The sequence below is a fragment of the Fukomys damarensis genome, unplaced genomic scaffold (assembly GCF_012274545.1).
Source record: "Fukomys damarensis isolate Sample0158 unplaced genomic scaffold, DMR_v1.0_HiC HiC_scaffold_23, whole genome shotgun sequence".
Taxonomy (NCBI): Eukaryota; Metazoa; Chordata; class Mammalia; order Rodentia; family Bathyergidae; genus Fukomys; species Fukomys damarensis.
This window is the reverse complement of record NW_022900935.1, coordinates 11,885,178-11,908,919: the sequence shown is the minus strand read 5'-3', so window position 1 is coordinate 11,908,919 and position 23,742 is coordinate 11,885,178. Positions and strand designations below refer to the sequence as shown.

General features: G+C 38.1%; 1 protein-coding gene across 16 annotated transcripts in view; it reads right to left on the bottom strand.

Annotated features, from left to right (window-relative positions):
* Positions 1–1,864: 1,864 nt before the first annotated feature.
* Positions 1,865–23,742, bottom strand: part of Eif4g3 (eukaryotic translation initiation factor 4 gamma 3) — a 304,279-nt gene continuing 282,401 nt past the window's right edge. For all 16 annotated transcript variants that reach the window (XM_033767671.1, XM_010626033.2, XM_010626034.2 and 13 more), the window contains 7 exons: positions 22,930–23,055; positions 22,167–22,248; positions 20,007–20,105; positions 11,900–12,046; positions 7,544–7,625; positions 5,282–5,428; positions 1,865–2,337 (listed from right to left, as the gene is read on the bottom strand). In XM_033767671.1, coding sequence (XP_033623562.1) covers positions 2,156–2,337; positions 5,282–5,428; positions 7,544–7,625; positions 11,900–12,046; positions 20,007–20,105; positions 22,167–22,248; positions 22,930–23,055 — 865 coding nt within the window. In that variant the 3' untranslated portion in view covers positions 1,865–2,155. The remainder of the gene's footprint in view (positions 2,338–5,281; positions 5,429–7,543; positions 7,626–11,899; positions 12,047–20,006; positions 20,106–22,166; positions 22,249–22,929; positions 23,056–23,742) is intronic.

The window sequence follows — 23,742 nt, the reverse complement described above, 5'->3', positions numbered from 1 at the left end:
AAAGTTTATCTTTTCATTGTAGTACTTGCTATTGGTGAGATTTCAAATATTATTTCTGTCACTGTACTATAGGTGTTTACATGTTAAGATTTCTTTAATCCTTTAACCCTTTTTCAAAAATATTTTTCTTTATCCTCCATTTCCAACACTTGTCCATAACATCTCACGTATTGGGGAATAGCCCACTTCTACTGCCTAAAACTCTTTCTTTCAGACCTCTGCAAATAAACAGTCATTAATTCACCAACCTGTCTTCCTCAGATCCTTCTTCCAACTGAGGGGTCTCAAGCAGAGCCTGCCATCAACAAAACAGCTCTTCAGGGCCCCTCTTGCGGCAGATGCTGCCACTTGCCTGCTAAGAGACTTTCAGGACCCCTTTCTTCACCGCCAGGGAATGGACTCTCTCTGTTCCAAAGGAGGGTTCTCTATTGTGTACAGCGATGCTCAAAAAATCCTTTTATTACTATGGAATATTTTGTTCTTGAACTTCAAGTCTTGCCAAGTCTCTTATAGGTATTTCCTTAGAGATGGAAGCCAGCAGAAGCTTTAGTTATCAAGATACAAAATATAAAAACTCTTTATTTTGGGAGCAGCCAGGCTTTCTTCATTAAGGAGAGATAGCAATTGGTCTGGTCTTAAACACCTTCTCCACCAAATAACATAATGAAGCTTGGGGTTCCTTTACATTCTTTAGAAGGTATCTTTGAATTCCTAAAACGATGCAAGCAACTGATGGGAGGTTTTAACATCAATGGTAGCAGTCTTTGGAAGTGTAAGCTAGCCTCCTTAGTCCTGATAAACTAAGTGGAGGTTGAATTATTTAAAATTGCCTTGTGCCAGGCATGGTGTCACACGCAATTAATCCTAGCACTTGGGAGGCTGAGTCTGAGGCCAGCCGGGGCTACATAGTGAGTTTAAGGTCATCCTGAGCTGTGTAGCAAGACCCTGTCTCAAAAAAAAAAAAAAAAAGCCTTCGGTTTGCTCTTAGCCCAAATGTATCTCTAGCTGCTGTTAGAACTTTTTTCCTAGAATCCCGCAAGTGCCCTCCCTATCCATGCAGTAGCTTGAATTTTCCCATTAAAGAGACACAGACACACACACACACGGATGTGCACACTGATACACACAATCCCTCACTCTCAACATGCGCCTCAGGAGTTACTTGGAAGGCAAAGAACAGCCAGACAACAGCTCCTGGGGTTGGGCGTACACGCAGAAGCTGGCAAAAGGAGAAGTCGCTCTATTTTCTTTTAAACTTGCAATGTTTGTCTTTATTTTGTTCTTTATATTTTGAAAGTGAAAAGAAATAGTACTGAGTCAATTTCTTTTTGTTTTTTAAATATTTGTTCTATGTATTTACAGGCCTTAAAGTTGCTCTAAAGATTTCAAAAGTATTAAGAGTACTTTTTCCAGGGTAGCGCTTTTTTGAACAATTCTTGGAGTTTTCTGGTTCACAGCATTTCCTTCTGTTCCAAGGTTATATATGTTTTAATTACTATTGTGATTTTTTTTTCCTGAAGCAAGCTGAGAGGCAGGCAGAAAGATTTGATGCCAAAAAAAAAAAGAAAGAAAAAAAAATTTAAAAAAAAAAAAAAAAAAGAAAGAGAAAGAAAGAAAGAAAGAAAGAAAGAAAAATCTTTCTTACCTTGTTCACCCCAAACCTTCTCAAATTTAGACTAACTACTATGCCTTAAAACAAACATGAGGTGCATCTGAAGGGGAGGAAAATTTATTTCTCTGCTTTTCTATTATACAAGTTGTTTACAGAAACTGCAAATTAAAAAATTACACACTGGAATTTGCAGTCCTTAAAATAAATTAAAAGTTCTCACCTTTTTTTTTTTTTTTTTTTTTTTAAACATTTTTTTAAAGTATGAGTCCTTGTTTAAAAAGAAAAGATTAAAACAGAAAATATTTCTATAAATAATACATGTATTTTGGTTTAGTGCTCCCGCCCTCAGGTCTGAAGTCTACTTGTTTCCAGTACCATTTTCCTCCATGATCACCTTTTCTCTCTCCCCTCCCACTCACTCGTGCACACAGGGGGGGTTTTCTGCAAGAATTGGCCTTGCTGCACTGTGATTGGCGAAGACGTGAAACTTTTTAAAAAAATACTTAAATTGCTTCTTTAGTTTCATTTTGTGTATTTGCAGTTTTAGTTATCCTCAGACTCCTCTTCTGCTTCCCTTAGCCACGTGAAAAATGCTGTGACAGATTTCAGGGCCACGCCCTTCCCACTCTGCTCTGCGGGGTCCTTGCTGCTCTCCCATTTGTAGAAGGCATCCTCAGAGATCACCTCCTCGTCATACAGGCAATCAAAAAACATCCGGAGCAAATCTGGAAGATGGTAAAAATAAGCCATGGGTTTTGGGGCTCTGCAGTTGTGAGGAAAAGCAATTAGTGAACGAGTGTACATTTATTCAACTACAGAAGAGCACTGTGGACAGTTTGTCCTATTCCTTTTTTTTTCATCCTATTTACTTTTGATAGCACAATAAAGAGGAAAAGATGCTTCTTAAGAAGTCCACATTATTTTTATTCCTATTATTTTATTCAATTTGAACAACAGTATTGGTGAATCTGTTTTATATCATGTGCTTCTCAATCCATGGCCAGGTATAGTGGAGCACACCTATAATCCCAGCAGTTTGGGAGGCTGAGGCAGGATGACAGATGCATGTTTGAGGCCAGCCTGACTACAAAGCAAGACTCTGTCTCAAAAAATGAAAAAGGAAAAAAAAAAATCCAAACTTTAAAAAAATCAACAAGAGCAATTTTTTACTTTCTTTACATGTCTTCATTGTTTCAAAGTTTACAGTGCTGTATTATTTTTTAAAAATTTTAGGAGGAAAAGGCAGTTTTACTGCTTTTCCTTCGTAATGTTATATTTTAAAAGTGGAAAAGACTAGCCATGTGAGGTGGTACACATTTGCAATCCCAGAACTCTTGGAGCCTGAGGCAGGAGGATTAAAAGTTTGAGCCCGAGCTGGGCGTGGTGGCGAACACCTATAATCCCAGCACTCGGAGGCTGAGGCAGGAGGATCACTGAGTTCTAGACCAGCCTGGGCTATATAGTGAGTTCCAGGTCAGTCTCAACTACATAGTGAGACCGTGTCTCAAAAAAACCACAAAAGGTTGAGCAAAGCCTGGGCAACTTAAGCGAAGTAACAAGACCCTGTCACAAAGTGGAAAGCACAAGCAAAAGCTATCTTATCTAGACTTTATTCTGTGAAACAGTCACTTTTTGTTTTAAATGTCTAAACTGTCTTTAGTAATTTTCTGTTTTGTTCTCACAGTGGAAACCTAATGTTTAAAAGAGAGTAAGTTAGTAGAGACAATTAAGTCTCAATAGAGATTACATTTGTATATTTTTTAAAACAAACTGCTTAGGGCTTGGAGTTTTAGCTCAGTAGTAAAGCACCTGCCTAGCACATGCAAGATCTTGGGTTCAATCCCAGCCCCATGAAAACCATTTCTTCATGATGAGCTGTTGCTCATTTACAGTCAGCTCTATGATTCATATTAGCGGAGAGGGGCAGTAGAATAAACAGAAGTTAGATTGAGTCATACAAAATTTTTCTTTAGATTTATCTTTGTAATTATGTTAGAAAAGCTAACATTGAAAGCACATTTTTTTTTGGTGGTACTGAGGACTGGACCCAACCCAGGGAGAACTGATCTACTTTATTACTTTATTCTGAGATGTTATCTGGATCTTGCAAAATTGCCCAGGCTGGCCTTGCACTTGTGATCTTCCTGCCTCCCAGAGTAACTGGGATTACAGGACTGTACCACCGTGCCTAGCAAAATCACTTTGCATCCTGTAAACCCTGACTGGTTCACAGGAAAATGGGATCTACAACTAAACAGCTCTCCAGCGATTACTGAAATTGATAATTTGTTACTTTCATTTGTTTGAGCACATTGCTATCAATTTCATCCAAGCACTTTGACCTTCTCATTTGAAAAATTAGTATACTCTACGTATAACAATATAGAAAAAGAAGGCTTGCTGTTATATGACCTTTCAAAGATGAGAAAAGGAAAATAAGGTTTCTGATTCAGAGTTGCATGTCTCTTTACTTATACATTCTGAGGATAATTTGTTTCAACTGTTTTATTTCCCAAAGGGATTCAGCAGCACTGGAAAGAACTTAGTACTGTGATGAATGTCATTATATTGTAGATCTTAAATGTACCAATAGAATTAATAAAAAAAAAAAAAAGAACTTAGTAAAACCCATAATCTAAGGAAGTAACTAAGAACAACTTCAGTGCTGTTTCTAAAATAACCATATGCCCCTGCTTTCACAAATTGCAACAGAATCTTTACGATTTATAGAATTCATGAATTAAGCAGTATCACTGAAACTTGAGTGTTTACCTTATTTTTCGGTCTGACTAGCCAAGAATTAATGATGACTCTCAACTGCAAACTATCCTAAAAATGCCCTGGTAAATACATCATAGTTATTTTTAGGGATTTTGTCAGTTATCCAAGGCTTCTGCAGAGTATCATCCTCAAGACCACTGACCATTTTCATTCCCCAGATGTCTACTGTTCCACATGGTAGTCTCGAGCCACATGTGGCTATTTAAATTTAAAGAAAATGAAAAATTCAGTTTCTCAGCCATAACAGCCACATTTACATGCACAACTGTGGCTCGTGGTTTAACATACTGAATAGCATATCCCTACATTTTCATCATTGCAGGAAGTCTTATCAGACTTGCCCTACAATAAGAATTAAATATCTCAAACAAATATAACAAAACTTCAGATTTAGAGTTGGGTGCAAAGCTATAGTTCTAGCTAATCTGGAACAAAGGCAGGAGAATCATCTGAGGTAAGGAGAATGAGACCAGCCAGTGAAACATAGTGAAGCCCCGTCTAAACATTATAAAAATAAAAAATAGGGCCAGGGATTTAGCTGAGGGGTACTGCTGCCTGCCTCACAAGTGGAATGTTCTGAGTTCAATCCCTGGAACAAAAATAAATAAATAAAAATCTCTTTCCTGAGTGCAGTGGTGCATGCCTGCAATTCTAGATACTTGGGAGGCCAAGGCAGGAGGACTACTTGAACCCAGAAGCTTGAGACTGGTCTAGGGAACAATGAGACCCTTACGCAAAAAAAAAAAAAAGTTAAAGTCATAGGTTATCAGATTTTGTTACTAATGATCAGTGATTCTTCTGTTGTCTATCTTCAAACTCCTAATGAAGTGTTGGCCTGGATAGGCCTCATCCAGTGGTTAGGTTAATTGTAGCATAAGGGAAACTTACTGGCAGGTTGATCAAGTTTGACTACTGACGCTTGTAGTGCGTAAAGTGCTTGTAGCTCCTTCTCTGTATCTGAGTCTAGGTACTTGAGTAAGATCGGCACTCTCTGCTTGATAACAGCAGTGTCCACTTTGAAGGTAGAACAGTCAGCTGGAGGTGACAGAGAATTAGTGTTACACTTATAGAGTTAATAAACAGAACCATTTCAAAATGTCTGAGTACATAAAATCCACAGGACTCTGTAAGAGAAGAGGTGGTGAAGAGGCTCAAGGCAAGATTCTGAAATCCAAATGTTCTGATATTTTTAATGGGATGTTTTCTCGGAAAGCATAAAAGACACAAGGGAAACGCATTTTGAGTTGTAGGTTTCCCTCAAGAGTAGTGAAACCAATTATTTATTCTTAATTATAATGAATCAATGACAGCAGTTTTATGGAAACCTACAAAATCAGCATTAATCAAATGTCTCAGTATAGAAAAGATGGTGACAGATTTGTAAGTTTGATTTAATTATTATACACTGTAGATATCTTGTAATGGTTTGGATCTGAAGTGTTCCCCAAAGTCTCATGCGTTGGTTTCCAGCCTGTAGTGTTCTTAGGAAGCAGAGGCAAAGGAAGAGCTAGGTTTCAGTAGGGGGAGTTATGCCATCGGGGATGCACCCAAGGAGATAGTAAGACTCTGCTTCCTTCCTCTGTCCACCTCTCTGATATCCCGAGGTGAGCAGCTCAGCTCCAGTAAGTGACTGCCACCATGATGCTCTGCCTTGCCACAGGCCCAAAGCAATGGGGAACAGTAAATGTAGACTAAAACCTCTAAAACATGAACCAAAATGCATCTTTTCTCCCTGTAAGTTGATTTCCTCAGTTATAATAATGGAAAGTGAACATACATCTATCATTTCCAGCCCTGGATATTATTTTTTAAAAGTTTATTTATTTATTTTTGGTGCTGGGGATCAAACTCAGGACCTTGTGCTTGCCAGGCAGGCACAGCGCCACTGAGCTAAATAAATCCCTGGCCCCATTTTATAAAAAAAAATTTTTTTTTTCTTTTTTGGTTTTTTGAGACAGGGTCTCACTATGTAGTTGAGACGGACCTGGAACTCACTATGTAGCCCAGGCTGGTCTCGAATTCACAGCGATCCTCCTGCCTCAGCTTCCCAAGTGCTGGGATTACAGATGTGCGCCACCACGCCCGGCTTTCCCATTTTATAAAATTTTGTAATACAAGACCAGGGTTGTAGCTCAGTGGCACTGCGCCTGTTTGGCCAGGCACAAGGTTTTGAGTTCAATCCTGGTACCAAGTAAAAAAAAATTTTTTTAAATGAGTGCTTTTGTCTTAGCTTGTTATGGATCTCATTAAAGAACAATGAAAATAATTCATCTGACAAAAATCTAAAATTAAAATTTTGAAGCTAAAACTATTTTTTTGGGTGGGGTTTTCTGAGACAGGGTCTCATTATGTAGTTCAGACTGGGCTCAAATGTGCAACAATCCTCCTGTTTCAGCCTCCAGAGTACTGGGATTACAGGCCTGTGCTACCACGCTGAGCTAAAGCTATTTTCTGAAATGACAAAGATAGAAACTTTGAGACAATTTTGAGCTGATGGATCCCCCCCACACACTTTGGTCAAAGAAATGTGGATTTCCATATGAGGCTAAGTAGATATCCTCATTAAACATTATTAAATACTGTATGAAATGGAATATTTAGCATTTCAACCAATTCCAATCCTATCTATATAATTAATAATCAATAAAACCGTCATATAGAATAAAGTAAAAAAAGAATGGAGAAACTGTTGATATTTTCTTCCTTCACAGAGGTATTCAGAACAATGACTCACCTGATGAGAACACCCTTCCTTTGACAATAAGTTAAGAATATTCAATCTATTCTTTATTACTTATGAGTAGAAGAAAAACATGTCCTTGAATGATGGAGGTATAAAAAGTAAGGAAGAAGCTACATGAAATGTAGTAAAAAAACCACCCAAGGAACATGTAACAACTTTGTGGGACTGCAGAACCCAAGGTATCGTAGACCCAGATAGTAGATCTGGATTCATTTCAGGCAGAGAAATTATTTGTCCCTATGGTTGAGACAACCAGACAATACAGACAGAAATGCTAACCACTGGCACAGAAAATGAGGTATCCAGGGCAAGTTTAGAAGACAGTATATAAAATCAGACCATATAATGAGTAGGGGACATAATAAGGGCTCAGATGTTAAAAGCTGCTCTCAGCAAATGTCACTTACCTATAATAGCTGCTTTACAAACAGCTGTCATTAAAGCTCTAAGGAATGTAGGCGAACTCATCTGGCCCTCATCTAAATTAGCCTAAAGTTAAAAAGAAAAAGAAAATCAACAGTTAAAGGTAGTCTTGCATACCAGAGAAAGTTACATTTCCCCAGAAGAGGGCTAATCTGGTTCTAGAGGCAGATGCAGTCACAGTTTTGCATATTCTTGGGAAAATTAAGTATTCAACTCATTTTAAAATAATTTGGTTAATACTGTTCTATGTGAAAATGTTCTGAGGAGCAGTACCTAGGTTTTGGGGAGCTTATTACAATACTGCTATTTTCTGCTCAGTTATTTATACAGTGCTAGCACTATGTGTATTTGGAAGCACAACCATTATTCATCAGTAAATAATCCATAGTAAGATGATCGATCCAAGTTTATAAATATGAGTAACTCAAATATACCATAGCTGAAGTATATTTTAAAGGCTGCTCTTTCTTAGAACCATGCAACTGTTTATACATGTGCTAACACTGCTCTTTTATCTTTTTTCAAACTAGAGGTTAATCTCAAGCAATGCCCCATACAAACTCTTCAGGTGATGAGACATTGTTCTTTTGTAAGGATGGCAAGAAAAAAATCCTTTTAGAAATGTTAAGTAGATTTAAAACATTCCTAAAGTTAATTTTATTCATTTTGTTGCCTGCTGTTAGACACTATACTAAACTAGATGTATAGCAAAAGAAAAGAACAAAAGAAGACATTTTCTAGACAAGTATTGCAAATGCTTCTCAAAGTTCACGTTCTTTATGCTTGTACATTAATTCTGTGTAGATCAGCTTCTTTTGATGGCACTGCATGGTATTTTCCATTGAAAGTCAGTCTTTAAATGAGTAGCCAGGGAAAACTGAAAATGTCTTTTATAAACTCCTGTGTTAGAAAGCTAAGAATTTCAAAAATATTTAGAGATAAGATTAGTGTTGATTTTGGGGGAGGTAAGTGATAGAGACTGGACCAGGGCCTCAAACATGTTAGGCAAGTGCTCTACAACTGGGCTACACAACCAGACCAGTACTAATGAATTTTAGAATGGAGGCAGATTAGCTAGCAGCTCTCTCATTGGCACACCCAAGCTCCAACATCACTTGGGTGGCTTCTGGAGAACTGAGTGGAAAGCAGTATTGAGTCAGGCCAGCTCTGTGAGACATCAGCATAGTGTCCACTTGGATAGTCATTTTACTCTGGATCAGCACAGAACTCTGTGCTACAGTCAAGAGTTCATGACCAGTTCTTCTCACAGACTAGAAACACACGGTACCAGGGGCCAGGAATTTAGCTCAGTGGCACTGTGCCTGCCTTGCCAGTGCAAGGTTCTGAGTTTGATCCCTAATACCAAACAAAACAAAACAGAAAGAAACATGTGATAACCAGTGCCCACAGTTGAGAGGACTACAGGTGGGAGAGGGTCTCAAATGCCACACATGGAGATTCCATGAGAGTTATGTATTTTTTCACACTTCCTTAAAAATATCTGACTTGAGTTGAAGCCAGACTGGTCTAACCTCAGAGTTACTTCTGAAAAGGCTAAACAATTATGTTTGAGGAACAGCTGAGAGTAAAGACTGGAACACTTAGTGAGATCCTGCTTCAAAGGGAGTGGGGTGGGGCTGAGGCTGTAGCTCAGTATAAAGGCCTTGGGTTCAATCCCTAGGACCCCTTGTAAAAAAAAAAATCGTGTGTGTGTGTGTGTGTGTGTGTGAGTGTGTGTGTGTGTGTGTGTGTGTGTGTGTGTGTGTGTTTAAACAGGATTTCACTATGGAACTACGTAGCCCATGCTGGTCTCAAACTCACAGCAATCTTCCTGCCTCAGCCTCTAAAGTGCTGGGATTACAGGTGTGCGCCACCATGCCCGGCTATGTTTGTTTGCTTTTTAACCAAATAGAACCAAATAATTTAATTATCAAGGGTAGATCAGACCTGAAATATTAAGAAGACTACAGATTAAATAAAGATGTTAACAAAAAAAAGGGAAAACAAGTTCTGATGTTAGATTTATATAATTCTGTTATTACAAACAGAGCAGTAAACATCTCCATGTATTGGGACTCAACTACTATTGTGCTTCTGCCTTTCTCTTTTTTTAAAAAAATTCTTTAGATAGAATTTACCCTGTCTTTTTTTTGTGTGTAGTACTGGGAACTGAACTGAAGGTTTTCACACTGAGCTACATTTCCAGAACATTTTATTTTTAATTTTTGAAATTTGTGATACATAAATGAATACACTTTTTAAATTTTGAGTCAGGGTCTCACTAAGTCACCTAGACTGGGCTTAAACTTTTGATCTTCCTGCCTCAGTCTCCCATAATGCTGGGATTATAGGCATGCACCGCCACACCTGGTTTTTCTATAAGGAGACCCAATACTTGGTATGAACTATACAGTATAATACTGATTCCCACCCCGCAAATGAAGCCTGACATGGATGAAAAGGCAAAAATAATAGAGCAAGAGAACAGTGCTACAATATGCAGTGACCTGACTCCCAAAGGAGAAAAGAAGGTATATAATATCTGGGATATGTCAGTGAACATTCTGGAAAACCTAGTGCTAATTCTGTCCTAAATTCAAGACTAAATTATCATAGGAATGGTTTAAATGTTTTAGGAAAGAGCTAGGCATGGAGGCTGGGAAGGGTAAGGCAGGACAGGAGGATTGCTGTGAGTTCAAGGCCAGCCTGAACTACATAGCCAGACCTTGTCTCCAAAAAAATCCCCAAAAGTTTTAGGAATGAGATAGTTACACTAAGGGAAATAAAACTCACCAAAAAATAAGCTATGTTAAAATAACCTTTTCTTCCTGATTTGATTTAGTATTTAGTAGCTCAGACACACATAGACATAATTTTGCTACACTTCAGTAAGGAATTTGATGCGTTGTCTAGTGACAGATATTCCCCTGTAGGTAAGACGACAAGGGAAACTGGACAATAAAACAATGGATGTAAGGGCTGGGGATTCCGAGTTCGATCCTTGATACCAACCAAACCAAACCAAACCACAATGAATATGAAGTAATAATGAAGAGGTTCACAGCCAGAAGTGTCTACAAGGGTAGTAGGGTGGCATCTTGTTCCTGAAGGTATATTGCTTTGTCCTTAGTCTTACTGACTCATACATACATTTTATCCATAAAAGTTGGCATATTAATGAAATGTAAGGGTAATGCAAAGTGAAAAAGATGGTAAGCTAATTTTATGATCAAGTCAGAATGCAAAATGTGCACACAGACTGAAAAAAGTAACCCAAGAAGGCAAACATAAACATACATTAAAAAACCCTCCATTTTGGTTCAAAAACCCAATGCTCATGTTCAGGGTGAGAAACAGCAAAACTAAAGAATCTAAAAGAGCTGGTACTAGTGGCTGAAAAGCACTGTGAGTTCAGTGTGGTAATGTTGCCCAAAACAGAGAGTCCAAAATAAAAACTGCAACATACACAACCCACACCGTTGGATCCTATCTAGGGATCAGGCTCAGCCTGCAAAGTTCTTTGGGGGAGCTGCTGAAAATCCAGGCTATTTCTGGCACCAGTAACCACATGATAAAAACAAAAACAAAAACCCGCAAACCAACCTAGAAAGAAAACGGGTTCAATGATATGCTAATACAATTATTTAAAAGCTATCCAACTTCCAGGCATGAAGGCAATGCCTGTAATCCCAGCACCTGGGAGACTGCTGAGGCAGGAGGACTGCCACAGGTATGAAGCCAGGCTGTTAAAAGACCAACCCAAACTACATGGCAATACCTTGTCTCAACAAGCAAACAAAGTAACATTTCATAGCACAAGATAAATACAGTATAAAATTTCCAGAAGGGGTCATAAATATGAAAATATAAGTCAATATATTTTATAATAATTATATATTCCTTATTAATTTTACCTAGGATAGTATTTGAAGGATAAAATATAAAATCTATATCCTAAACTAGTAATAGAGAAATGGCTTGTGTTCTAAATTTTACTTTGAGTGGTTCCACTACCTGCCTCATGAGTGCAAGATCCGAGTCCCCACCCCCCAAAAAACCTGTGAAAAATAGTCTTAAGTTTCAAATTTACATGTGTAAGGGCAAGGGATTTACCTCAGTGGTGTCGCCACCTAACTCACAAGTGCAAGGTCCTCAATTCAACCCCTGGTACCAAAAAACAAACAAACAAACAAACACACACACACACACACACACACACACACACACGTAAGAGCTAATTTTCACTAATGTTAGAAATTTTCATGAAACAAAAGGGTTGTGAACTGAGAGGACCCCACATTTTTGCAGAGAGAACAGAGAGGGTGACACAGTCTATATACCTCTACCCAGTCAAAGATCTGTTCATCATTCGCTTTCTCCTCAATAATGAGTTTCTCGAGTCGCTGATACAACTCGTCAGCAGAGAGTTCTTTCTTTGAAAGTGCTTCAGAGGAACAGTAACTGTCAGACTCTAAAAAGTCCAACTTCTGAAATATAAAATGTAAAAACATTAATATAGCTTAATATTATTGTCATCCTAAGAGGACAACAAAGCCATGGACACACCTTCTACTTTACATGACATCAAAATAATGAGCATAGTAGGTTTTGAAAGATTGTCACTTCATAATCTTTCTGAATATTTCTCCTACTTTTCATAACATACACCTCTGATTCTAATAAAAGCAAAATACCACCCCCCGCCCCAGCAAGCAAGCTCAATGCAATGATCTCTCTGGCTATGGTATGCTTTCCTCCAAATCATTTTGAGCTTCATTTTGGCTTCAATCTTGCTTTGAGTTGAGACAGCTGGAAGCCTTGGGCAAGGGTACAATTTAACTCCCTTTCTGTAATCCTACGGTTTAATACTAGTATCACCACAGAGCAGTTGGACAAAACTCCATCATAGATTTTGGTACTGAATTGGAATCAGATTTCAGGTTTTATTTGACAACAAATCAGAGCACTACATATTTTCATTTCTCTTGACTATGCAACTTACAGGTGGAATTGCTGAGTAATGTAGTGTACATGAAGAACCAGCTTTATGCTATTATCATAAATTGTATCTTTATACATTGTGGGGCCACTAACAGATTCATAAATATTATTTTATGGATATGCCTTTTAATCATAAAGAAAACAAAGGAGTTACAAACCAAAACATAATAATATGAACATTTATATTTACCTATGTAGTTCCCCCTACCAGATGTATTTCTTTCTTTGTATGACTTTGAGTTCCTGTAGTATCCTTTTCTGGAGCCTGAAGGAATCTCTTCAGCATTTCTTTTCTTTTTTTTGGTACCAGGGAATGAACTCAGGTCTTGCACTTGTGAAGCAGGCGTGTGCTACCACACTTGGCCCCAGGACAGATTTTTTTTTTTTGAGGCAGGGTCTCACTATGTAGTTGAAACTGACCTGGAACTCACTGTGTAGCCCAGGCTGGACTCGAACCCAAGCGATTTTCCTGCCTCAGCCTCCCAAGTGCTGGGGATTACACGTGTGGGCCACCATGCCTGGCTCCCAGCCCAGATTTTAAAATCTTAATTTCTCTTTCAAGTTTGAAGGACACTTTAACAGTTAATAAGAACTCTCAGTTGGCAGTTTTTTCTTTGAGCACTTTCAACATTCTACTGCTTTGTGGCAACTATAGTTTCTGGTGAGAAATTGGTGATTAATATTATTAAGGAATTCTTGTATGTAAGGAGTCCTTTCTCTCTTGCTGCTTTGAAAAGGCTTTTTCTTTGTTTTGGTCTTTGTCTTTCATTACATCTGTCCCGGTGTGGATCTCTGAGCTTATTCTGCTTGGAGTTCCTTGATAGTCTGGATATGTAGATGCACAAATTTAAGTAAATTTGGGAGTATTTAGTCATTATTTCTCCAAACACTTTTTCTGTTTCTCTCTCTTTTCTTAAGACTATTTAATGTGTAAATTGGTAGGCTTGATGGTGTTCCACAGGTTCTGTCCATTATTTGATTATTTTTTTCTTTCAGCTCAGACTGAGACATTTCAACTGCCCTATTTTCAAGTTTGTCTGTTCTTCCATTGCTCAAATCTGCTGTTGAAACTCTTTAGTTAACTTTCAGCTACTATAACTTTCCAGATCCAGAATTTTTTATTTGGTTCTATTTTGTAATCTTTTAAAGGAGGGGGATTTGCTTGGGATTAAAGCCAGGGTTTCACAAAGGCTACACAAGTGCTCTTATACTGAGCTGCGCCCTCAGCTTCAGCCTCCTTTTTGGAGAAAGGCCTCACTAAGTGACCCCCAACTTGCGATTCTCCTATCTCAGCATCCCAAGTAGCCAGGATCACAAGATGTGCCACCATGCCTGGCTCAATTTTAATTCTCATTTCTTTATTGCTATCCTGTTTGTTCATACATCATTCTCCTGATTTTCTTTAGTTCTTTGTCCCTGGTTTCCTTCAGCAGTTTGAGCATATGTGAAACAGATAAATTCTGGTCTAGTAATTCCAATGTTTGGACTTGCCCAGGAATGTTTTTTGCCAGTTTCTTTAGTTTTTCTCACAAACAAGCCCTATTTTCCTGCTGCCTTGCTTGCTCTGGATTTTTTTTTTCCTACATGCAGTGCTGGGAATCAGACCAAGGACCTTGCGAACCTAGGGCCTCTGAACTGAGCTATATGTTCAGCTCATTTTTGGGGGGTGGGTACTGGGGATCAAACTTGGACCTTGTACTTGTGAGGCAGGTGGTGGAACCACTAAGTTAAATCCCTGGTCCATGTTCAACTCATTTTTAAAAATTTTATTTGAAAAAAATTCCTATTTTTTGGAAGTACTGGGATTGAACTCAGGACCTTGCACTTACAAGGCAGGTACGATGCCACTGAGCTAAATCCCCAGCCCTTAAATTTCTGAGACAGGGTCTCACTAAATTGCTAAATTGCTCAGGCTGGGCTTGAACTTGCCATCCTCTTGCTATACCTCCCAGAGTGCTGGGATTATAGGGCTGCACCATGGTGCCTGGCTCAACCTATTTTTTAAGAACTACATTCCTTGTCATGTGTGGTCATTGAAGTCTATTTTTTTTTTTTTTACCAGGACCACAACAATCCTTTATTATAGGGAGGATCTGCTAGGCTGTCTCTGAACAAAGGGGAGAGAGCCTATTTTTATTTTTTTAAAATCTCTGTGGTTAGTGAACTTACTGAGATCTGACTGAATGCCAATAAGAAAGACGGAGAGAAGTACAAAGGGGAGGGCAAGAGAGAAGGAAAGACGAGGTGTTCTTTTTTTATTATTTTTTTGAGACAGGGTCACACTATATAGTCCGGGCTAGCCTTGAATTCACTATGTTTCCCCAAGATGACCTCGAAGTCATGGTGCTCCTCCTACTTCAGCCTCCCAAGTACTGGTATTACAGGTGTGCACTACCAAGCCTAGTCCAAGCATGGGAATCTTGCATGACACCACTCACCAGTGCAGCCATTCTCTATTTTTAAAAACACTTTGACAGCTATAGCCTGGAAAGCCACTTCAGCTGGAAGGGGTTCAGACCATGGCAAGCCCTCTATATTGGTCACTTAGTCAAGAGCCAGAGAAATAAAAAACGATCTCTAAAGGACAAGGTTCTTATTGTGCAACTTGGCATCAGTAAGCTGCACCAGAAACAATGTGCTACCATTTGTCTGGTTATCTGCCATAGTGCCAGTGGCTCTATGCAAAATTTCACCAAAATTTACCAGATTCTTTTTTTTTTTTTGTACCAGGGATTGAACTCAGGACCTTGAGCTTGTGAAGAAGGCAGCAGAGCCAATGCGCTAAATCCCCTGCCTGACCAGATTCTTTCCCATAAATATAATAGAAATATTTCACAAAATAAATCTGATATGGTTTAATTCTAAAATGTCTCCCAAAAGTCTCAGGCACTCAGAGGTGGGGCTTCTGGAAAGTGGCTGAGTCATGGGTGGTCTATTCTCTGCGCATTAATCCATTCAATTTACTGTAAATGTGCAGCTTGGAGGCGGTGCCTGGCTGGAAGAGATGGATCACTGAGGGTGCGATCTGAAAGAGTGAATTTTTCTTATCTTGGCTCCTCCCTTCTCCCTCTGTCTCCTGGTTGCCATGGTTGAGCAATGTCCTTTTGCCATGTCCTTCCAACATGCCACTTCTAGCTGGGAGTCAGACTAATACAGACTAAACTCTCTGAAACCATGAGCAAAATAATCTTTCTTCCTTTAATTTGGGGCTGTTAGGTACTTTGTTGCAGGGTTGGGAAATGACTAATATAATCCCTTAGTGTTCACACTGCATGTGTTTGACTAGACTCCACAGTTCTAAAATTGTAGTGGATTGTGCCAGTTTAACAATTCAACAGTTTCAAAGGTGATGGATTCTTGGGGCTTCCGACTCCCCCATCTTCCCTAGATCCATCCATATATTGATTTGTGAATATTAAACCAACTTTACATTCCTGTGGTGAACCTTACTTTGTTATCACATACTCTTTTTTATATTACTGCACTTGAATTCTGAATATTCTGTTGAGAAAGTTTTCTCTACGTAGAAAAGAAATAATTGTTTCTAGTTTTCTTTGAACATCTTTAGTTCTGGTTGTACAGTAATTCTTGTCTCATACAGTGCTCTGGGAAGCAGTTTCTCAGTTTTCCAGAATTGGTATACAATTCTTTTGTTGAACTAGTACTATGTCTTCTTTAAATGTTTGTTAGATTTTGCCAGTAAAACCTTAGGCTTGAAATTTTCTTTTTGGAAACATTTTAAAGTAGAAGTCTAATTTCTTTTCTTTCTTTTGGTAGTTAGAATCCAACTCAGGACCTTGTGCTTGACAGGCAGGCATGGTCCCACTAAGTTACTTCCCCAGCCCTTAGAAATCTAATTTCTTAACTAGATATTCAGGTCATTTATAGCATCTTGTGTACAGTTCACACCTTTCAAGAAATTTGTTCTGCCCAACTAGATTGCATTTCCTAGTGTAAAGATAATCCACATAATTTCCTTACTTTTATGTACAAAATCTGTAATGATAGCACCTTTTTCATTCCGATTATTAGTACTTTGTGCCTTCTCTTTTTATTTATTCATTTATTTCTGATCAGTCTGGCTAGAGGCTTTATCAATTACATCTTTTCAAATAACAGCTTTGATGCTGGGTATGGTGGTGCACACCTGTAATCCCAGCACTCGTGAGGCCAAAACAGAAAGATCATGGTGAGTTCGAGGCCAGCCTGGGCTTTAGATGGTGAGTTCAAGGCAGCCCAAACAACATAGTTGGACACCTTGTCTCAACAAAACAAAACAAACTGCACAGCTTTGAACTTCATTGTCTTTTCTGTGTTCTGTCTCACTGATTTCTACAGATTTCTTTTCTCTGTCTTTCTTTCTTCTTCCTTTTTTTGTATTAGGGATCAAACTCAGGTCCTTGTGCTTTTGAGGCAGGTGGCAGAACCAATGAGCTAAACCCTGGCCCTTGTCTCACTGATTTCTGATCTGTTATTTTCTTTTTGTACTTATTTTGTTTATTTAGTATTTTTTTTCTAATTTATAAAGATTGTAACTAACGAGGTTACTGAATTGTAATCTTCTAAACATATATATCTAGTGCTAAATTTTTACTATTTTAGATGCATTCCTTTTTGCTTCCCTCTCTTTCTCCCTTCCTTCCCCCTCTTCCTCTCTCACTAATTTTTTCAACCTATCCTTCAATTCTCCTGCCTTGGCCTCCCAAGATTGCTAGGATTACAGGCATATGTCACATCTTCCTCTTAATTCCATATATTTTCATATGCTGAGTTTTCATTTTTCATTCAGTTAAAAAATTTTTAATGTCCTTTTCAAATTTCCTCCTTGATCCATGTGTGATTTCTAAGTAATTATTTAAAAAAAAGTTTATGGGCTGGGGATTTAGCTCAGTGGTTCTGCCACCTGTCCTGCAAGCACAAGGTCCCAAGTTTGATCCCTGGTACCAAAAAAAAAAAAGTCTATGAAATACCCTAATTCTTTTTTTGTTGTTGTTGTTTTGTGCTGGGGATCGAACTGGGGCCCTTGTACTTGTGAGGCAGGTGGAGGAACCACTAAAGCCAAATCCCCAGCCTGAAATACCCAAATTCTTAAGGGTTATCTGAAGAGACCATTCTAAACTGAGTGCTGTTTACTCAGCACTTTGAGATTATTTCACCATCTTTTGGCTTGCCCTGTTGTGTTTTTTTTTTTCATTGAGTTTATTGGTACTTTTCAGGTATATAGTACAGTTACATTCATGATTGGGATCTTGTACCTATACATGATGTATCTTGGTTTTTATTTTTTTCCCCATACCCCTGTGGCTTGCCTTTTTATTACTGCAAAGTCTGTTTTTGATAAGTAAAGTGTTGCTTCTTTCTAGTTCATTTAAAATCTTTTATTTGTCTTTAACATTCAGTTTGACTAAAATGTAATTAAGTTATCCTACATAGCATATATGAGCTTTCATTATAAATACAATATAATATATATACACATATATACACACATATATGTTTATTAGTTCTGGAAAAGTCTGTATAATGGTCTTTTCAAATACTGCCTCTTCCTACTTAATTTCCTTTCTGGGATTCCAATTAGATACACATTAGACTTTCTCATTCTGCCCTTCAAATATCCTAATTTAAAATTCTACCTAGCTTTTTGTTTCATTTTAGATTTTTTTTTTCAAATGTTGTTTTGATTTTGTTGTGTGCCCATTTTTGTAATTCCCTCTTTTTTCTCTAGGATTATTTTATATTGAGAAATAGACAAATCCATTACCTCAAGACTTTGAGGTCTAAATCTACCATTTACCACTTATGAATCCCTCTCATTCATAGTTACTTGTTTCATTGGATGTTGAATGAACTCTGTGTTAACTCATGTATTTATACAATATGCATGTGTTAAAAAAAAGTGTCTGTGTGTGCGGTCTAAATTAAGGCGTTAGCTTGGTTTTTCTGCAAGCTAGGGTAATCCTGAACTGGAACCAATTAAACTTCCTCCATGATCTCTGGCAATATTTATAATGGCATTTGCTATTGGCCAATATGTTCTTCAGGTCACACGCCCTTCATCTGTGCTTACTGCTCAGACAGGTTTCATTTCTGGCTTATTCCTTTCCTTTCTCCCTCACTCTTTCTGTCTCTCGGAAGAAAACCTCACTTTCTGTGAGCTCAACAATGAATCAGAAATTATGTTTTAGGCAGATTCTTATTGTTGTGGGAGTACTCTCCAGCATATCTAGATTACAATCTAAACAGCAACCTGATAAAATGTCATTATCAACAATGCACCCACTTTATTGTATTTTTGTTGCTTTTGAGACAGGTCTCACTTGGATAGATTCTAAACCGTGAGTTTAAACAATCTTCCTGCCTAAGCCTCCCAAGTAGCTGGGACTATAGGAGCACAACAATGAGCTTGGCCCCATATTCTTAAGTCTGGCATGGTGGTATAAGTTTATAATCCCAGCACTTGGGAAGACGAGGAGGATTATCTCAAGTTTAACGTCAGCCTGAGCTATGCAGTGAATCCAACTTTCAAAACAAAAACATCCTACAGAAAACAAAATACCATCACCAAAAATAACAACAACAAAATCCAGAATTACAGCCAATTTTAGATTGCTCTTATACTCTATTTTACCACAGCGATTATTTTTTCCTACTTACTGCTGATTTTGTTGCCTGTCTTAGCTTTAGTTTTCCTTGTTTTAGGCTTTTTGTTTGGAGGATCATTTTGAGTTTCGTTTTCTTTCTTTATAAGTAAGCTTGGTCTAACAAAGTTTTAAAATGGCCTGTACATGCTGCCTTACAATTCCTGTTTAGGACCAGACTGCATCAACCTTAACTCTGGGGTCTTTTGCCTTGTGGATTTATTTTTTTTCCCAGTACAGCAATCCAAACTCAGGACCTTGCGCTTGCCAGGCAGGCATGATGCCACTGAGCTAAATCCCAGCCTGTGGATTTCTTCATCTAATTAACCAACTCAGAAGGGAAGCTAAGGTTCTAGATGTATAACCGTGTCTAACTGTGTCAACTTCCTTGCAATTATTTATCTGTGGAGCTTTAAGAAGTAGGCTTGCACTAGTGTGAGGAGCATTCTAGTCTTCATTAACCCATGGAGCAACTTCTGGCTGCTTGTGCTTGCTGTCAGACTCACAGTTGAAAAGACTTGCAGCTGCAGTCATTCCTGCTTTACTTACTGATTTTACTTGTGCTGCATGGAAACATGTAAGTTTTTTTTAAGTATGGCTAAGTCTTAATTTTCTTGAGTTTTTAATCTATTCTCTAATGACCATTTAGTTGGAATGGCCTTAAAACATGGACTTGAAATGATATTTGACTAAGATTCCCATTTTGATCTAATTTTGATGACTGGAATACTAGTAAAATTACCTTCATTTCTTCTACAATACAGAGCAATTACTATCAAACATGAAGACACAGCTTTGTTCTTACCTGCTCCAAGAGAAAATTATGTACATCTTCTCCTTCTGGTAAAAAGTTCTTCCAGCTGAGGTCAGCCTCCCTCCATAAAACTCCCACTTTCTTATGGCTCTAAAACAGAGGTAAGACCAATCCATTAACCTTCACATTGGAAGAAAATAAAAAGAAAAAAAAACTTGCTTGAGGTCAAGAACCCTACAGACTGAAAAATCAAAACAGTTCTTTGATACGATGTCTGTCTCTTCAGACTCTTGACTCTCAAACTGTGATGTCTGAAGAACAGTGAACAACTGAAGTACCACTGCTTATGGTTCAATAATTTATTTACCAGCCAATTAATCTGGGCAGCTATAAGATAATATTTGGGTGTAATTAATAAAATTACAAGAAAGGGTGTATAAATCCAACACTGTCTCCTCTCCTAGGTGTCTCTATGGATGTAGCTGTTACTAAAGCCATTCACAAGCCTCACTGGAATCCCTCTGCATGGTGGCTCACATTAATACTTCCTGATACAAGAATGCTTAAGGCAGTTGCTGTTCCTGAATCAGGCATGAGAAGTGCTTCTAGGGCAAGAAGCACAGGCCAAGTGCAATAAACAAGAAAGAAGAGCTGATGTCATCTGGAAAAATAAGAGGAGGTACAAGTGCACAGCATGAACAAAATCACACTGATAATGGAAAATGCCAGGCTCTGAAGCTGCAGCTGTCATCCTATAGCAGTGACGGTGAAACTTTTACAGCTTTCAGTGATAACAAACAGCCTGCTGCAACACATGTGCCACAGGTTCACCACTGCTGTCTTAGAGGATGTACTTTTTCTTATGAAATAACTTCGTCAAAACCAAACTGATAACCTGGTCAAGCCAGGGTTGGAAATCAAGCTATACAGCTCAGAGCTTGTGCTCTAAGAAAATTTAGTTTTTATTTAGAAGCATTATTTTATGTTTCTAAAATAAAAGTTAATATCTATTTTGAATTAATAAGGACTAATATCAAGTAGCAGGAAAGAAAGGATGTTAGACATAACATCCTAGAGCTCAGCAAAAATTTTGGTGCCAGTAAGCAAAGAATATTAACAAGTTGATAATCAACAGAACCAGGGTACTTAGTGAACCAATCCATGAATAACTACTACACAAGTGGGATACAGAAGGACTTTGGGAGGTTCAGAGTGAGAAATGAAATTCACTTATTTATTCATTTATTTGTTCGTACCAGGGACTGCACTCAGGACCTTGTGCTTGCGAGGCAGGTGGTGGCACCACTGAGCTAAATTTCTGGCTCAAAACACTTCTTTAAAAAACTTTGTTATCTATCATCCTAATATCTTAGGCTCCAGTTTGAGTATGTCAGAAGTCACTGCAGAATTTTCATTTTTGACGTTTCTTTCTCTTCCTAGACATTTAATTTCCTCTGTGATAGCAGAACACTTCCCCAACCTCTTAGAATTCCAAACGGACCATTTGTATGTGCTTTTGAAATGACTGGTTTAGATTTTTCTCCCTCCTCTTGTCTATAAATTCCTTGAAGGCTTATCTTTTAGCCTGAGAGCCTAGCATAGAGCTTTGTAGAGAATAATTGTGCAGCAAATATTTAGTTAACTAAAATGAATTAAACTTAAGAAATTCACTGTCAGGCTGGGGATCTAGCTCAGTGTTCTACTACCAGCCTTACAAGCACAAGGACCCAAGTTCAATTCCCAGTACCAAAAAAAAAAAAAGACATTCACTGTTTGATGGAGTTGATTTTACTACGTACTTTTATCAGACTAGTATCCTATGAGTCAAAAGAAACAAAATTAATCAGTTATGAATCCTATCTTACTCTGAAAGTAGTTTTCACTGTATCTATCAAAAAGTACTAATGTTAGCCATTTATTTCAAGAAAAGACAAAAACTTGTGACCACAAATATATCATACTGAGAGTCCTAAGAAATATATCTAATGCAGTGAAATTAGACAAATCTTTCCCAAGATATCAGCAAACTGTTCAGACAAATATATTTTTGGAAGAAGCAAGGGTGAAGGAGCAACCTCACTCTTTTTTCCAAAGCTAACAATAAACAGAATTACTTGCACATTGAGACCAAAGCCGTTCAAGGAATATCCAAGATCAAGATCACTGCCTTTCCTAACACGCTATTAAGAATAATATCAGTTGAACACTCACCATTTGTTTGCATAGAAGGTGCAATATTTCAGAAAGCAAGATCCCAGCTCTTCCAACAGGAAGTAACAGTTTGCTAAATTCTCTGTAAAAGATAGGAGCAGTGATTAATACCTCTGAACAAATTCTCTGTTCTACAGCAGTAGGCAGATAATATGTGCCAAATAAACAGTGTACAAACTGAAATAATACCGGAAAAGCCAGAGCTCCAGGACATGTTCTAAGTCCTTTAAACAGAAGTAGTTCAGGGCCAGGGATTTAGCTCAGTGGCACCACACCTGCCTTGCTTGCAAGGTCCTGAGTTTGATCCCCGGTATGAAAAAACAAAAACAAAAACCATAACAAAATATAACTTTTTACAACACCGAAGTACTGGTAGACACAAAAGCCAAATTAAGTTTCTAGAAGGAACCATCTTCCTTTTTTGTTTTTTTGGTACTGGGGATAGAACTCAGGACCTTGCGCTTGCGAGGCAGGTGTGGTGCCACTGAGCTAAATCCCCAGCAACCATCTTCCATTTACATTAGCCATATTTATAATCATTACTAACTTAAATGAACTTCAGGTCTACCCTGTAGTTATCCGACCGCTACATGTCTCTACAGTAGATATAAGTAACATTTTAACAATGAAATTAGAAGTCTAAAATCACAGGCTGCATTAGAGTCTCCAGAGGCACTAATGGGACAGCACTATCCTAAAGAGCCAGCTGGTGGTTTTGTGTCAGTTCAACTTGATACACATCAAAGAAACAAGTATAACTTACATAATAAGTTCTCTCATGGAGATTCCACCTTCTTTTAACATGGGGGTTACCAGTTCAGCAAGGTACAACCAGATATGGGGAATATCGATGGCCATATCATCTGCCAATTCCAAAGTTTCTGAGAAACTGGAAAAGAACAAGAAAAAAATTCAGTGCAAATGTAATCCCAGCACTCTGGAAAGCTAAGGCAGGAGGATCATGTGTTTGAGAACAGCTTAGGCAATTTAACAAGATCCTATCTCAAAACAGAAAATAAAAAAGGGCTAAGGATGTAGCTTAGTGTGAAGGCCCTGGGTTCAACTGCCAGTGCTGGGGTGGGTGGGACAATTAAGATTAAATAAAGAGACCAAAATGCAGTTACGCAAATTAAGCACCTACTTTTGCTAGGCACTGGGCTAGCTGTAAAGTGATTGGCAAACACGTTACCGTCATGCTCAAAGGGCTTATACTAGTATGGAGAGAAAAGGAAATTGAATAGATAAAACACATACTTACAGACAGGGCTAATACTGTATGCACTCTGAAGAGTGTTAACTACGTATGGAACCAGAGCATGCTTAGATGATTTTGAAAGACTTCAATGATGAACAAAGAGTCATATAAAGTTCTGGGGAATAACTATCCAATTAAATTGCACACTTTAAAGTTGATATCATATTCTCTGAGCCAGTCAGAAGCGCTGGCCAAACACAGACACAAAAATATTTGTCCTAGAGGACCTTATGATGAGAAAACTGGATGGATATAAAAGAGACTGATAACATTATTAATATTATCATTAATATCACACATTTTAACTATTGTATCTCTAAA